The 15,005-nt window shown below is 42.2% G+C and overlaps 1 protein-coding gene across 1 annotated transcript in view; it reads left to right on the top strand.

Annotated features, from left to right (window-relative positions):
* The first annotated feature begins 11,803 nt into the window (after window positions 1-11,803).
* The window catches only part of SLC30A9 (solute carrier family 30 (zinc transporter), member 9), a 145,056-nt gene continuing 141,854 nt past the window's right edge, over window positions 11,804-15,005 (top strand). Inside the window, exon 1 of the mRNA XM_006876608.1 lies at window positions 11,804-11,915. Within this exon, the coding sequence (XP_006876670.1) occupies window positions 11,804-11,915 (112 nt within the window). The remainder of the gene's footprint in view (window positions 11,916-15,005) is intronic.

The raw sequence follows: 15,005 nt of genomic DNA, 5'->3' as shown, positions 1-15,005 counted from the left end.
ACTCATGTTATAGCACTTTTAGGATACTCCTTGTTTTCTCTCTCTAGCTCTGTTTCTCTCCTTTCTTCCTTTTGTGTCTGTCTGAAAAGGCCTCTGTGGGGTTGGCTGTTTATAGAGACAACTCCTTGTCAATTTCAAGGCATGGTCCCTTCCAGTTGGAGCTATGACTAGTCACCTCTCCATAGTTCACAGTCACTTGATTTGCATAGTAGGCTACAAAAACTTCATTTGCATTTGCGTAGTCTATTGACCAATCCTACAAGGTACATACCAATCATAGGGCAGGCTGCAGCTCAAGATCAGCCAAAAAGTATCCAACCAAGTTGTTCACAATTTACTCAGGAAATGTCAATCAACCGGGACAATTACCACAAAGGTAACTCCTCAAGGTTTTGAGGGGGGAATCTTTCTGTTTTTCCAAAGGACCAAGGCAAAAGGTCACATAAGGGAACTCAGAACTCATTTCACCACACCAATATTTGCATATATGTGAAAATGTTCAATGTCATTTACCATAAAGGAAGTGCAGTTAAAAATCTCGATGACTTACCACTGCATACCCACTGTTGTGGATTGAAATGTGTCTCCCCAAAACATATGTTGTAAATCCTAGCTTTTATGCCTGTGATTATAATCCTATTTGGGATTGTTTTCGTTATGTTAATAAGATCAGGTGAGTGTTTTGAGCCAATCTTGTTTTGAGATTGAACAAGAAGTGAGAGAAAGAGGAATTGGAACAAAGAGATGTCACACACATGACGATTTCTCAGGAGCAGACACTCAGGAGAGACAAGGACCGTTCTCCAGAGCTGACAGAGAGAGAAAGTCTTCCCCTAGAGCCAGCACCCTAATTCAAACTTCTAGCCTCTGAGACAGAAATTAAACTTCGGTTTGTTTAAGTCATCTATCTACTTGTGGTATTTCTGTTATAGCAGCTCCAAGTAACTAAGGCACACACCATAATGGTGAGAATGAAAGACAGCGCAGTACCAGGTAGTGAAAACATTTGGAGTTGTGCTTTTAAAATGTGTATATTTTCCTAGTTATTATACTTCAATAAAAAGCTGTATCTTTATAGAAAAAAAACTTACACTGACTGTCTTCCAAAATGCTGCCCTCCCACTAAAGTACCAAATATTGCTTGAAGCCCTTAGCTTATTTCTCGCAAGGCTAAACATTATCAAACAGTTCAGTTTCTTGCCCCTAGGATTGTTTAAGTAACTTGTTCACTAACCTCTGAGGAATGGGAGGAAAGCTAATTTTTATATCTATATATATTTTTTCACACCCTGCTGAGTGAATTGCAAAGAGTTGAATTGGAGAAGCTCAGACAAGGGTGCAGGAGCAGGCAGTGCTTCTTTTTGTTGTACATAGGGTCGCTATGGGTCGGAACCAACTCAATAGCACTCAACACAACAGCAAAGATGGGTTGAATGAGCGCTAGGACCCAGGAAGGTGGTCCTCACTGGAGAAATACTTACGGATGGAGGTAGCAGGGTGAACCTAAGTTTAATGGTAGCGGAATATTATACGCAAGTTATTTTGTGTAATAATTATAATTAAAAAAGCCCAAACAAGTAATTTCATATAATAATGTTAGGGAATACCCATAACTACAACCAACCACTGTCTATTCCCCTCCCCTGCAACACTCACTGAAACACATTGACACAGATTTGAGTGAGAGGACCCGGAATCCAGTTCCATGCTACATCATGTCCTTGTTGAGTCATCTTAAGACACGGCTTTCAGTTTCTCTGAGAAATGGACATGAGGATTAGCACCTGGCCAGGCATGTGTCAACATCATCTGTCCTACAATTGTTTTTTATTCCCTTTGTTGATGCAAAAGAGGTTTGCCTGTACACGTGAAATGTACTTGTGCAGATCTACATATACTCCTGGATATACAGCAAGGAGTCCTGGTGTAGCGCTGTACGATAAGCACTTGACTGCAATGTAGGTTTGAATTGCAAGGTCGGTGGTTCAAACTCACCAGCGGCTCCTCAGAAACACAGGGTTGCTATGAGTCGGAACCAACTCAAAAGCACTTTAAAACAACAACAACAACAACATACAGCAAGGAGTGATACCACTGAGTGTTTCCCTTTTATCCATGTGTATGTAACTTCATTTTGGAGTGTTCAGGCGGACAATTAACCTGATCTATGTCCTACAGGCAAAAAGAATGTGATGCCAACAAATTAAGCTGTGTTTAAAAAATTAAATCTGTATTCTTGGTAAACCTCATGATCAAGACAAAACTTTATCTTATTATCTACTACCTGTTTCTCAGACAACCAGTCAACTTTGTCTCCTGATCACAGTCATTATTCTTCCAAAGCAAGAAACAAGATAAAACCAAGGAGTAGTCAACTCAATTCTGGAAGCACATTTCTGAAAGAGGTTGAGACTTGTTTAGAGTTAATGGAAAACCTTACAGGAGTTGTAGTCAAATGACTCTTCACCTCTTTACTATTTCTATTTCCAGGCTTCTGACTCAATACTTCCCTATATTTAGGTATCTATTTATATCACCAATCCTCAGGAAACGCAGGCAACTTCACATGTTGTTCACACATAAAAATAATATAAATCAATCTATGGAATGCTCTTTTTTGAACTATATTTCAGAACACAATGAAAGACCACACAATCATTCAAGTATTTTGAAAGACCTCTCTCAAAGGATAGAACCCACACACTTAAAAAGTCCAGAGTGGTTTTTAATAATAACATGATCTTTGTGCCTTGGTTTCCTCATCTATAATTTGCTAGGATGAGACAGTGCAGGTCAACAGTCTAGCAATTAGTTGATGATCAATATTACTAATAATAACATCAATATTTGAAAATTTTCGTATATTTATTTTTTAACTTTGTGTCTGCTCTAATAGAGGATAAGCTCTATGATGCTGGATTAATACCATTTTTATACATGCAGGTAACTGGGGAATGTGTCTCAAATAGAGCATAAAAGCATTGTGTCTTGGTAAGGATGGGGCGTCTCAGAGAATTTAAGGTCAAAAGATATTCCCCCAGGGAACTCTAAAACTGGCATTGCCTTTGTTTCTGTACTTGGGGAAAACTGAAAATATCCAACAAGACAAGTAGGAGACATGGTTCCAATGTTGGTGTAAAAGAATACGTGACAACATCAAGACAACTGTTTGTTGTTGTTGTTGTCATCGAGTTGGACAAAACGACCCTGTATAGGGTTTCCAAGAAGTGGCTGGTGGATTTGAACCACTGAGCTTGAGGTCAGCTGTTCAATACTTATCCTTCAGAGCCACACTGCAGAAGTATATTAATTCAAGTTTATGTAAGCAGTATTATGTGATATAGCTCTGTGAAGGCCAAATAGATAATACAGCCCAATCCACTTTCTTGTTCAAATATACCTGGCAAGTCAAGGTTACTGGAAGTTTATCAAAATCAGGACAATGTCTAAATCAAGTAACACCTTAGCTATAATAAGAAAGAAGAGGGTGAGAAAAACTATCACCTGGTGACACTGTACTGTGCACCCACATTGTGATCCTCTACCAATCACACAGGATGGTATTAAGAATATTTCAAAAACCTAGCAAAAAGCATTTTAAGACAAAATGGATGGATATTCCTCTAAGAATGATAAATTACAAATAGTAAAATAAAAATCCTATTATACAAAATAATATATTTTGTATACGAATCTTTGATTCAGTCTTGGTTAAAATGATCATTGAAATCAAGGACTGCCAAAAGAATCCAAAGCATTACACTAACTGTTTTCGTTCTCTCTTTTTTTAACTGTTTGCTTTTGTTTAGAAAGAATTATAGTAACTGCTAAGGAGCCCTGGTAGGATAGTGGGTTATGAGTTGGGTTGCTAACCTCAAGGTCAGCAGTTCAAAGCTACCAGTCACTCCTTGGGAGAAAGTGAGACTCTCTGCTCCTGTAAAGATTTAAGCCTCAGAAACCCTGTATAGTGTCACAATGAGTAGGAACCCACTCAATGGCACACAACTACAACTATAGTAACAGCTGATAGTTATTTACATACAATTTCCATCAGATTAAGATGTTAAGTTTTTATATCATGAAGTTGAATTTCTTAAAAACTATTAACAAGGAAGGGAAAAGAATTTTCCAGTAATACTACGATTTTTTTTAGTAATCTTAAAACCATAAATATTTGTAGAACTGCAATGCTTAATATTTTTTCACTTAATTTTTTTTTCTTTCACTTATAGTTTAAAACTATGTGATTCTTACATAGCAAATATCTCTTTTAAACAACATTAGGAACAGGGTTGCTATGGGTCAGAATTGACTCGGCAGCATTTAACAACAACAAGATGATTATATACACGGACCTCACCAGATGGAATACACAGAAATCTAACTGACTACATCTGTGGAAAGAGATGGCAGAAAAGCTCCGTAATACTAGTGAAAGCAACGCCAGGGACAGACCGTGGAACAGGCTATTAAATGCCCATAGGCAAGTTCAGGATGAAGTTGAAGAAAATTAAAATAAGTCTGTGAGAGCCAAAATATGACCTTGAACATATCCTACCTGAATTTAGAGACCATCTCAAGAACAGATTTGATGCATTAGACACTAATGATTTAAAAAAAAAAAAACGGTGGGGAGGTTGTGGGATGACATCAAGAACTTCATACAGGAAGGAAGCAAAAGATCATTAAGAAGACAAGGAAGAAATAAAAGACCAAAATGGATGTTAGAAGAGACTGTGAAATTGCTCTCCAGCATAGAAATGCAAAAGCACATGGAAGAAATGAGGAGATAAAAGATCTGAACAGAAAATTCCAAAGGACAGCTTGAGAAAACAAATATTATAATGAAATCTGCAAAGATCTGAAGTTGCAAAACCAAAAGTGAAGAACTCATTCATCATTTCTCAAGCTGAAAGAACTGAAAAAAAAATTCAAACCTCAACCTAAAATACTGAAGAAAAAAATTTGAATGATGCAGAAAACATCAAAAGAAGATGACAAGACTATAGTGTCACGGTGTCAAAAAGAAATGACTGTTCAGCCACTTCAAGAGGTAGCATGTGATCAAGAGCCAATGGTGCTGAAGGAAGTCCAAGGTGCACTGAAAACATTTTTTTTTTTATTAAATAAATGTTTTGTTGTGAATTGTGTGATAGTCTACATGGGAGAACATTAGTCTTACATCCATTCTATCATACATCATTTCATTGGCATAGTTACCATCCCGTCCATGCATCCTCACCCAACCAAATGGTGTGCCCTGCAAGCCTTCCCCCACCCCACCCCCCTACAAACACACACAGTCCTCAGCCCCTTTCCCTCTCTGGATCCCAAGTCCCCAGCCACTCCATCTCTTCACGTCGTCTTCTCTGCCTCCATCTCAGGCCTCACTATTGCTTTTCTGGGTAGGATGCTGCTGTCTGCTCTTCTCCATTGATGGTCCCAGGGCCCTCTGTTCCTAGATGAAAAGTTAATCACTCCCCTCCTTGCTACAAAATGTCCACTTTTAGATTTCCAACCCTCACAATCAGTCCTGATAACAATTATTCACTATTGCATCACAAGAGACCCATCTGTATTTCATTTCATCAGCCCTTCCTAGACAGGTTGGATACTATTCACTGGAGACTCTACCTTCCTCCACGTCCTTTGTATCTAGGTTCCCTCTTGAAAGCTTGTAAGCCAGTCAGTTCTTACCTTTGTATCCCTCCCCCCATTTTGGGTAGCCAATGTCCAAGTTGCCCATCCCTGTCTACTCTTTGTGTGGAGGGGGTGGGAATAGTTCTTGCAGCAGGTATTTGTTTCCTTTTTTGAGCTACTGCATTTATAGGTGTAGGTCACGTTCATTGAATTGTATCAGATGACACTTTTTTCCTCTTCTTTCTTCTTTGGGTTGAGCTCTGTTTATCCAGTCATTGAAGCCAGGTCAAGTGGGTATCATCTGCAAGTGTGGGTGTTCTTGCGTCTGTCCACCCTCTTTTTTTGGCTGGCAGCCCCTCTCTCCATTCTAGTCCTCTGTGGCTGTGTCATTGACTCTGTGCCCATGAGTCCCCAGGTCTTGCCTCGCTGCTGGCCGACCAGGTCTCCACCCGGGTTCACAGTAGTCTGCTGAACGATGTAGGGCTTAGCTCACCACTTCATTGATGTTCTTTGGTCACTTCCCCTTATGGGTGACGTGCGTGGTCGCCGATCAAAGCGTATATTTCCCTTGCGTCTTAGTCTTGGAAGAGGATTTGCACTGAGAAGACCCAATCACTTGCCTTGATGTTTCCTGGGCCAACAACCTGTATGTTCTTGTGGTAACAGTCAGACTGCTCTTATTGTTTTGTATTTTTTCCTGTAGGTCCTTCTTTCAAGAAGTATCTTCTGGTTTTCTAGCTGCTCCCAGCTGGTCTGCTTGTCCTTTCAATGGAAAATTTCCTGTCTCTGAAGGTCTGGATGTGGTTCGGGCTTCTACCTATACTTCCCTGTAATGCAGAGGCTCCTCAGTAAACCTCCTTCACTGGACACATTGTAGCCCCATTTTGGGTATTCCAATCAGTCATAGGCAGAAGACGGGCTTACAAGCTGAACACATTTTTTTGCACCTTGGCAAAGAAAAAGGGACCGGCATACAAGCTGAAATTTTCAACAAACTGATGTAGCACTGGAGGCACTCACTCATCTATGCCAAGAAATTTGGAAGACAGCTACCTGGCCAACTGATTGGAAGAGATCCATATTTGTGTCTATTCCAAAGAGAGGCAATCCAACAGGATCTGGTAATCATCAGACAATACCATTAATATAACATGCAAGTAAAATTTTGCTCAAGGTAATTAATAAACAGCTGCAACAGTACATTGACTGGGCACTGTCAGAATTTGAAGCAGGATTCAGATCAGGACATGGAACGAGGGGTATCATTGCAGACATCAGATGGATATTGCTTGAAAGCAGAGAATACCAGAAGGATGTATCCTTGTGCTTTACTGACTATGCAAAGGCTTTTGATTGTGTGGAGCATAACAAGCTATGGACAACATTGTGAAGAATGAGTATTCCGGAACAATTAATTGTGCTCATGAGGAAGTCATCCCAACATAACAAAGGAATACTGAATGGTTTAAAATCGGGAAAGGTGTGCGATAGGGTTGTATTCTTTCACCATACTTATTCAGCCTGTAGATGAGCAAATAATCCAAGAAGCAGGGTTCTATGAAGAAAAATGTGGCATCAGGATTGGAGGAAGGCTCATTAACAACCTGCAATATGCAGATGATACAACCTTGCTGGCTGAAAATGAAAAGTACTTACTGATGAAGATCAAAAACCACAGCCTTCGGTATGGGTTGCACCTCATTGTAAAGAAAACCAAAATACTCGCCACTGGACCAATAAACAACATCCATAAAAATGGAGAAAAATTTGAAGTTGTCAAAGGATTCAGTTTGCTTAGATCCACCATCACCACTCATGGGAGTAGCAGTCAAAAATTAAACAACATATTGCTTAGAAACATTTGCTGTACAAGACTTCTCTAGAGTGTTGAAGAGCAAGGATACCAGTTTGAGGACTCTTGGTCTGTGTATAGATTCTTCATGAGCCCAATGAAGTGTTCCAGAATACTCATTCTTCACGACGTTGTCCATAGCTTGTCCTGATCCACACAATTGAAGGCCTTTGCATATCAATAAAGCATGGGTAAACACCTTTCTAGTATTCTCTTCTTTCAGCCAAGATCCATCTGATGTAAGCAGTGGTATCCCTCGTTTCACATCCTTAACACAAAACTTGCAGCATAGCACACAAAATACAAAACACATACACAACAAACAACACATACACAAGTGCACAGACACCCCCCAAACACAGAAAACACTCACACACACAGGAAAACACAACACTGAGAGAGAGAAAGAGAGAGAGAGAGAGAGAGAGAGAGGACACAGACAGGGACATGACACAGACAAGCAGATAAACACACACACCCTACACCATCCCATCCCTCCCCAACCCAGGAGGAGACAGTGGCCAAGAATCCTTTTCACTCAAGTCTGGGACATCACCAGCCACCCATACCTAAGCCAGAACCAAACACAAGGGAGTGGCTGGTGGGTTTCAACTGCTGACTGTGTGACTCAAACTGACCTTGCAGTCCAGTGCATTATCCTGCAGTGCTACACCAGGATTATGTCCCCCCCAAAAATGTGTTATAAATCCTAACCTCTATGCCTGTGGTCATTATAACAAAATGTGCAAAGACCTGGAGGTAGAAAACTAAAAAGGAAGAACTTCTCAGCATTTCTCAAGCTGAGGGAACAGAAGAAAAGATTAAAACTTCGACTTGTGGTATTGAAGGATTCTATTGGCAAAATACTGAATGATGCAGAAAGCACCAAAAGATGATGGAAGGAATACACAGAGGCACTGTACCAAAAAGAAATGGTCAATATTCACCCACATCAAGAGGGAGCATATGATCAAGAGCTAATGATACTGAAGAAGTTCAAGATGTACTGAAGTCATAAACAATGCATGGCACTGGGAACTGATGGAATACAAATTGAAATCTTATAACAAACTGAGGTAGTACATAGTACTCACTGATCTATGCCAAGACATTTGGAGGACAACTACTTGGCCAACTGACTGGAAGAGATCCATATTTGTGCCCATTCCAAAGACAGGTGATCCAATGGAATGCAGGAATCATCAGACAATATCAATGCTATCCCATGCAAGTAAAGGTTTATTAAAGATAAAAAAAATAATAATAATAAATGGCTGCAACCATACATTGACATAGAACTTCCAGAGCTTCAAGCTACATTCAGAAGAAGACGTGGAACAAGGGATATCATTGCAGACATCAGATGGGTGACAGTAGAGAATACCAGAAAGATGTTTACCTGTGCTTTACTAACTATGCAAAGGCTTTTGATTGTGTGGATCATGACAAGCTATGGACAACATTGCAAAGTATGAGTATTTCTGGAACACTTAATTGTGTTTATGAGGTACCTGCATATAGAAGAAGAGGCAGTTGTTTGAACAAAACAAGGGAACACAGAATGGTTTTAAATCAGGAAAGGTGTGTGCCAGGGTTGTATTCTTTCACCATAGTATGCTGAACGAACAGTCTGGGAAACTGGATTACATGAAGAAAGATTTGACATTAGGATTGGAGGAAGACTCACTAACAACCTGTGATATGCAGATGACACTACCTTGCTTGTTGAAAGTGAAGACAACTTAAAATACTTATTGATAAAGATCAAAGACCACAGCCTTTGGTATGGTTTACACATTAATGTGAGAAGGACAAAAGTCCTCACCACTGGACCAATACGCAATATCTGTATAAGTGGCGAAAGTTGTGGAAGTCTTCATTTTGCTCAGATCAATTATCAACACTCATGGGAGCACAGTCAAGAAATCAAAGGATGTATTACATTAGGCAAATCTGCTGCATAAGACCTCTTTAAAGTGTTGAAGAGCAATGATGTCAGTTTAAAGACTATTGTGGGCTTGACCCAAGCCATGGTATTTTCGATAACTTCATATGCATGTGAAAGTCGGACAGTGAATAAGGAAAACCTTAGAAGAATTGATGCATTTGAGTTATAGTGTTGGAGAATATCGAAAGTACGATGGGCTGCCAAAAGAACATATAGATCTATTCGAAGAAGGGCAGCCAGAGTGCTCCTTAAAGGCCAGGATGGACAAATTGCAGCTCTTATACTTTGAACAGATTGTCAGGAGGGACCCACCCCTGGAGAAGGTTTTCATATTTCGTAAAGTGAAAGACTGGAGAACAAGATCCCACCCCCAACCCCCCTCCCCCCCCCATGAGATGCACTGGAACAGTGGCAGCAGCAAGAACTCAGGTGTAGCAACAATTGTGTGGCAGGCCCAGGTCTTGGCAGTGTTTGGTTTAATACAGACTGGATGGCACCTAACAACAACATGCCTGTAGTTATAATCCAATTTAGGAATATTTTTTCTTTGTGATATTAATGAGACAGGGTTTGTGTATGGTACGTCTTGAGGCAGTATCTTTTGCCATATAAAAGAGCTTAAACTCAAGCTGGCAAGCTGAGATAGGGGAAGAGACCTCCCACCCAAAGGAGGTGAGGTCATCACTGAGATGGACTAGGAGAATGAGGTCACTGAAAGACAAGAGAGCAGCATTGCCTTCCCAGTTGTCCTGGAAGGTGGAGAATCCATCCAGAATCCAGAGGATGTGGCCAACCACCAAGGTTTATAGGGCAGGGCCATTGCCCACCTGGTCTCAGTGAGTAGAGGATTATTTTCAAGCCTTCAGAGCTAATGTAAATGTTTTTCTGGGTTTAGGGCTTGTTTGGTGTGCATTATCCCATCTCTCCTCCAATCTCTCAGATTTCTAATTTGTAGCTATCATTGTACTTTGGAAACAGATAAAATGTATTCACAGGTTCACAGATGAAGAGGAATAAAAAATTCCTAGTCTCACCCTTAATTAAGTATTTCAGAATACTTAAGTATTCACAATGATATTTTGGATTTGAGTTGGTTTTACACTTTTGTGATGATGTGATGGGGTGAATCTGTTTATCAAATGGCAATAACATAAATCATTGCGGGGCAAAAGGTAAAGGTTTGGATTAAACTATGTGGCTCCACAATAAGCATTTGGTAATGTGGTCTTTGTTATGTTAATAAACAGGATTAACATATGGTTTTAAGCCAGTGTCTTTTTAGATAACTGTTGTTGTTAAGTGTGGAATCGGTTCCCACTCATAGTGACCCTGTATAGGGTTTCCAAGGAGCAGCTGGTGAGCTTGGACCTGTGGTCCAAATTGACCTTGCAGTCCAGAGCATTAACCCACAGAGCCACACCAGGACTTCAGATAACTGTATAAAAAGAGATGAAGCTAGTTAGTGAGCAGAGATGGAGGGGCATGCCAAATCCCATGAAGATCGCTGAGAAAAGAGAGATTGAAAGTCTTCCCTTAATGCCAGCTAAATTCACACTTCCAGTGTCAGTGGAGAAGGATATCATGTTTGATAAGGTGGAGCGTCAGAGAAAGAGGAAGACCCCCAGTGAGATGGGTTGGCAAAGTGGCTGAATCTTGGCAACAACAGTGAGGTTAGCCCAGCACCAGGCAGTGTTTCCTTCTGTTATGCATAGGGTCGCTATAAAGCGGTACTGACTCGATGGCACCTAACAACAAGTCTTCTAGTTTGTTAGAAAACAAATTTGTTTGTTAGAGGCACTATAACTAAGCACTCTGTAACTACCGACAGCGGTGTTTCAGGGAGGAAAATGCTGTGCTGTGACATAGGTTCACAGAGTAACGTTAGGCTCCACGTGGGCGGATGCAGGAAGGCTCCAGGGCGAGACTCATAATACTCGAACAGATCTTTCGTCCTTCCTTCTCGTTTCTCCTCTCATTTACAACACAATGGCTTTGGCCAGGAGAACTGAAAGTAGATAAAGCTTTGTAATTTCTCCTAGGGCTTTTCTGGCAGCTCAGATAAAATTTATGGGTTGATTTCCAACGCGATAAAGTACAGACGAAAAAAACAAAGAAGGCTGTGAACAAACTTCACATACGTCCGCTTTTTCGCGGTTCGCGCCAGCGCGATACATCACTTCCGCTCCCTCCCGCGGAGGCGGGGAAACGACAGTGTATGACGTTAACGTTTCCGGGTCGTTCAGGCCGCCTCGGGCGGCGCAGGCGTCAAGATCCGCAGGTGTTCAGTCTATGGAGGCAGTTGGTGCCGGTGACGGCGGGGAGGCAGGAGGCGGTGTTGGAGTACCGGCTGTCGCCCCGCCAGGATGTTACCTGGCCTGGCCGCCGCCGCCGCGGCCCACAGATGTAGCTGGTCCTCATGGAACCGGCTTCGTCTGCCCTGCAGGGCGGCGGTCCGCGGCTCCTATGACCGCCAGGGTGAGTGTCCCGCGCCGGACGCGCCTCTGCGGAAGTCGGACTGGAGGGCCAGACCGAGCTCGGTGCCTCGCCCGCTTCCCTTTCCTCAAACCCGAAACCTTCCTTGCGGGCCTCAGCCGTTGTGTTTCAGCCTGACGATCCGGGCGGCTACTGACAGGCCTCCTTGACTCGGGTTCGCCGGCCCTCGCACTTTCCCCCGGGCACTCGCGGATTGCTTGCCGGCTGGCCTGACGATTCGTATCGCAAAACATTCCGTGCACATCGCGGTGTCGGGCGGTGACCCATATAGCCCGTGGGCTATTGCAGACGCCACACAGTTAACAGGATCTTTTTCAGTTTCTCTAAATCATCCTCTTTGAACACTTCAGGCCGATTGGATTTTTTTGTTCTGCTGGATTTTCTCATACACTCAAGTTAGTAAATGCCCAGAAAGTAGAACCAAACTAAAAATTCACAGCTAATGAGCTGATTTAGATTCATATTATTGTTAGATGCCGTCGAGTGTGTCCTAACTCATAGTGATCCTGTACAGGATTTCCGATGCTGTAAATCTTGTCGAGTTCAGGAAGCCTCGAACTGCTGCTAACCTCGTGGGTTAGCAGCCCAACGCATAACCCACTAACCACCAGGGCTTCCTATAGATTCGGTGTTGTGTGCTATCAAGTTGGTTCTTAATCAGCTATCCTGCTGTATGGAGTTTCCCAGAGTGGCTGGTGAGTTTAAACTGCTGACCTTGCGGTTTCAGTCCAGCACTACTACAATCCAGGGCTCATTTTGTTGTTGTTGTTAAGTGCCATTGAGTCGGTTCCGACCCATAGCGATCCTTTATAGGGTTTCTGAGAAGCAGCTGGTGAGCTTGAACAGCCGACCTTGAGGTTCACACGACCTTGCGCTCATTTGTTGTTGGTATGTGCCGTGGAGTCGGTTCCCACTCATAGCGACCCTGTACAGTGTTTCCGAGGCTGTAAATCTTTAAGGGAGCAGAAAGCCTCATCTTTCTCCAACAGAACAGCTGGTAGTTTCGAATTGCTGACCTTGCAGTTTGTAGCCTGATTCGTAACCACTATGCTACCAGCGCTCATTTAGACTCTTGTTATTGTTAAGTGCGGTCCAATTGGTTCCCACCCATAGAAACCCCTGTATACGGTTTCTGAGGAGCAGTTGGTAGGTGTGAGCTGCCAACCTTGTGATTAGCAATTAAGTGCTTATCCTACAGCACCACACCCGGAGTCCTGGTACCCTATATAGGGTTTCAGTGAGAGTAAATCTTTAAGGTAGCAGGCAGCCTTATCGCTCTTATGCCAGTGGCAGCTGGGGTTTCAGGGCCTTGCACACCATGGATTAATTTTTTTTTTTTAAGTTAATGATTTAAAACATCACTTTTTGACGACTGTGTGAAGAATGGATTGGTAAGTGGAAAGAGTCTGAGGAAAAGCACTGGGCTATGGTAGCTATCCTGGCAACAGGGTTGTGGTGGGGCCATGTGGTTAGCAGTGGACATGGAGAGAAGTGGATGGGTCTGAGATCGATTTTGGAGTATAAAATATAATGTTGTTAAGTATTGTCAAGTTGGTTCCGATTCATAGTAAACCTTTCTGAGAGAGCAGAAAGCCTCATCATATATATGTAGATAGGACTCCTGGTGAGGTGCCATAGGATAAAGCACAGGACTGTGAACTACAAGGTTGCAGCTCAAGCCCACCAGCTGCCCCTGAGAAACCCTATACAGGGTTGCTATAAGTTGGAACTGACTCCACGGCACTTAACAACAACAACATATATGTAAGTCAAAATTTTTGCTGCAAAATCATAAAAACATTTATTAAACAGAAAAATCAAAATTTGAAGCAACTGTATTTCGATATAGTCTCCATCTAAGTTTTCATACTTCTGAAGTTTTCCCAGGGAAATTCTCATACAACTGCCCTTGCTACCCTTGAAGAATGAGCAGGAGTTCTGTTGTGATTAAAAAAAATGATCAGTGCAACTTTTTTGGCCTTTTTCACACCTGTGTAGTTTTCAATTTTCTTAAGGTTTCATATTAAGCCCCTGTGACTGTTTTGTGTCCTTTGAGAAAATGTATCAAGAACACCCCCCTACCCCCCACCCCAAACAGCCATAACCTTCTGAGTTGACCTCTGGTTGAATTGAACTGGTACAGCAGATCACCACCGGAGCTACTGTTTTGATTGGACTTCTAATTGAAGGCACCCAGGTTTGCTACTGAGGACTTGTCTGCAGCTATCCACTGATTGCAGAGACGTGTTTAAAAATGGTTTGTTTGGAACAAACCTGTGAGCTGGAACCTTAGTAACAATACTTTTTGATTTATACTCATATATCTAGAAAGGCTTACTTCAAGGAAATGGATCATTTAGTTGTGGTGGAGGTTGGTGGTTGTGTGCTGTCGAGTTGGTTCCAACTCACAGTGACCCTTTTAGGGATTTTGAGGTTATAAATCGGAGTCCTGATGTGGCGCTTGTGGGTTAATGCGCCAGACTGCAAAGCTGTTTGAACAACAAGGTCGGCAGTTCAAGCTCACCAGCTGCTCCTCGGAAACCCTATACAGGGTCACTGTGGGTCGGAACTGACTCAACGGCACTTCACAACAACAACAACAAGTCTTTACAGTAATAGAAAGCCTCATCTTTCTCCTGTGGAGCAGCTGGTAGCCATCTCTGGACTCAAGAGATTGTGGTCAGGGAGTAGGCTGCTGGCTCACATCCCAAGAACTGTCAGTCAGAGGATGGTGAGTTGGATGTAGCCTGGAAAGACTAAGCTTTGCCAGGCATCCATATATATTGGATGTAGGCTGTACCCTTAAGGAACTCCCCTTTCAACTCTTTTGTTAAATGCCATCAAGTTGGTTGCAACTCATAGATAGCTACCCTATATAGGGTTTGCAAGGCTGCAAATCTTGGGAGCAGAAAGCCTCAGCTACTCCCACAGAGTGACTGGTGGGTTCATATTGGCTACTCACATTGGTCATAAAATGGAGGATGACTATGAGTCGGGCTGCTTACCTCAAGGTCTGCAGTTCGAAACTACCAGCCGCTCTACGGGAGAAAGATGAGGCTTTCTGCTCCCGTA

The sequence above is a fragment of the Chrysochloris asiatica genome, unplaced genomic scaffold (assembly GCF_000296735.1).
Source record: "Chrysochloris asiatica unplaced genomic scaffold, ChrAsi1.0 scaffold00394, whole genome shotgun sequence".
NCBI lineage: Eukaryota > Metazoa > Chordata > Mammalia > Afrosoricida > Chrysochloridae > Chrysochloris > Chrysochloris asiatica.
The sequence above is the reverse complement of the archived record's forward strand: the minus strand, read 5'-3'. Positions and strand labels throughout refer to the sequence as shown.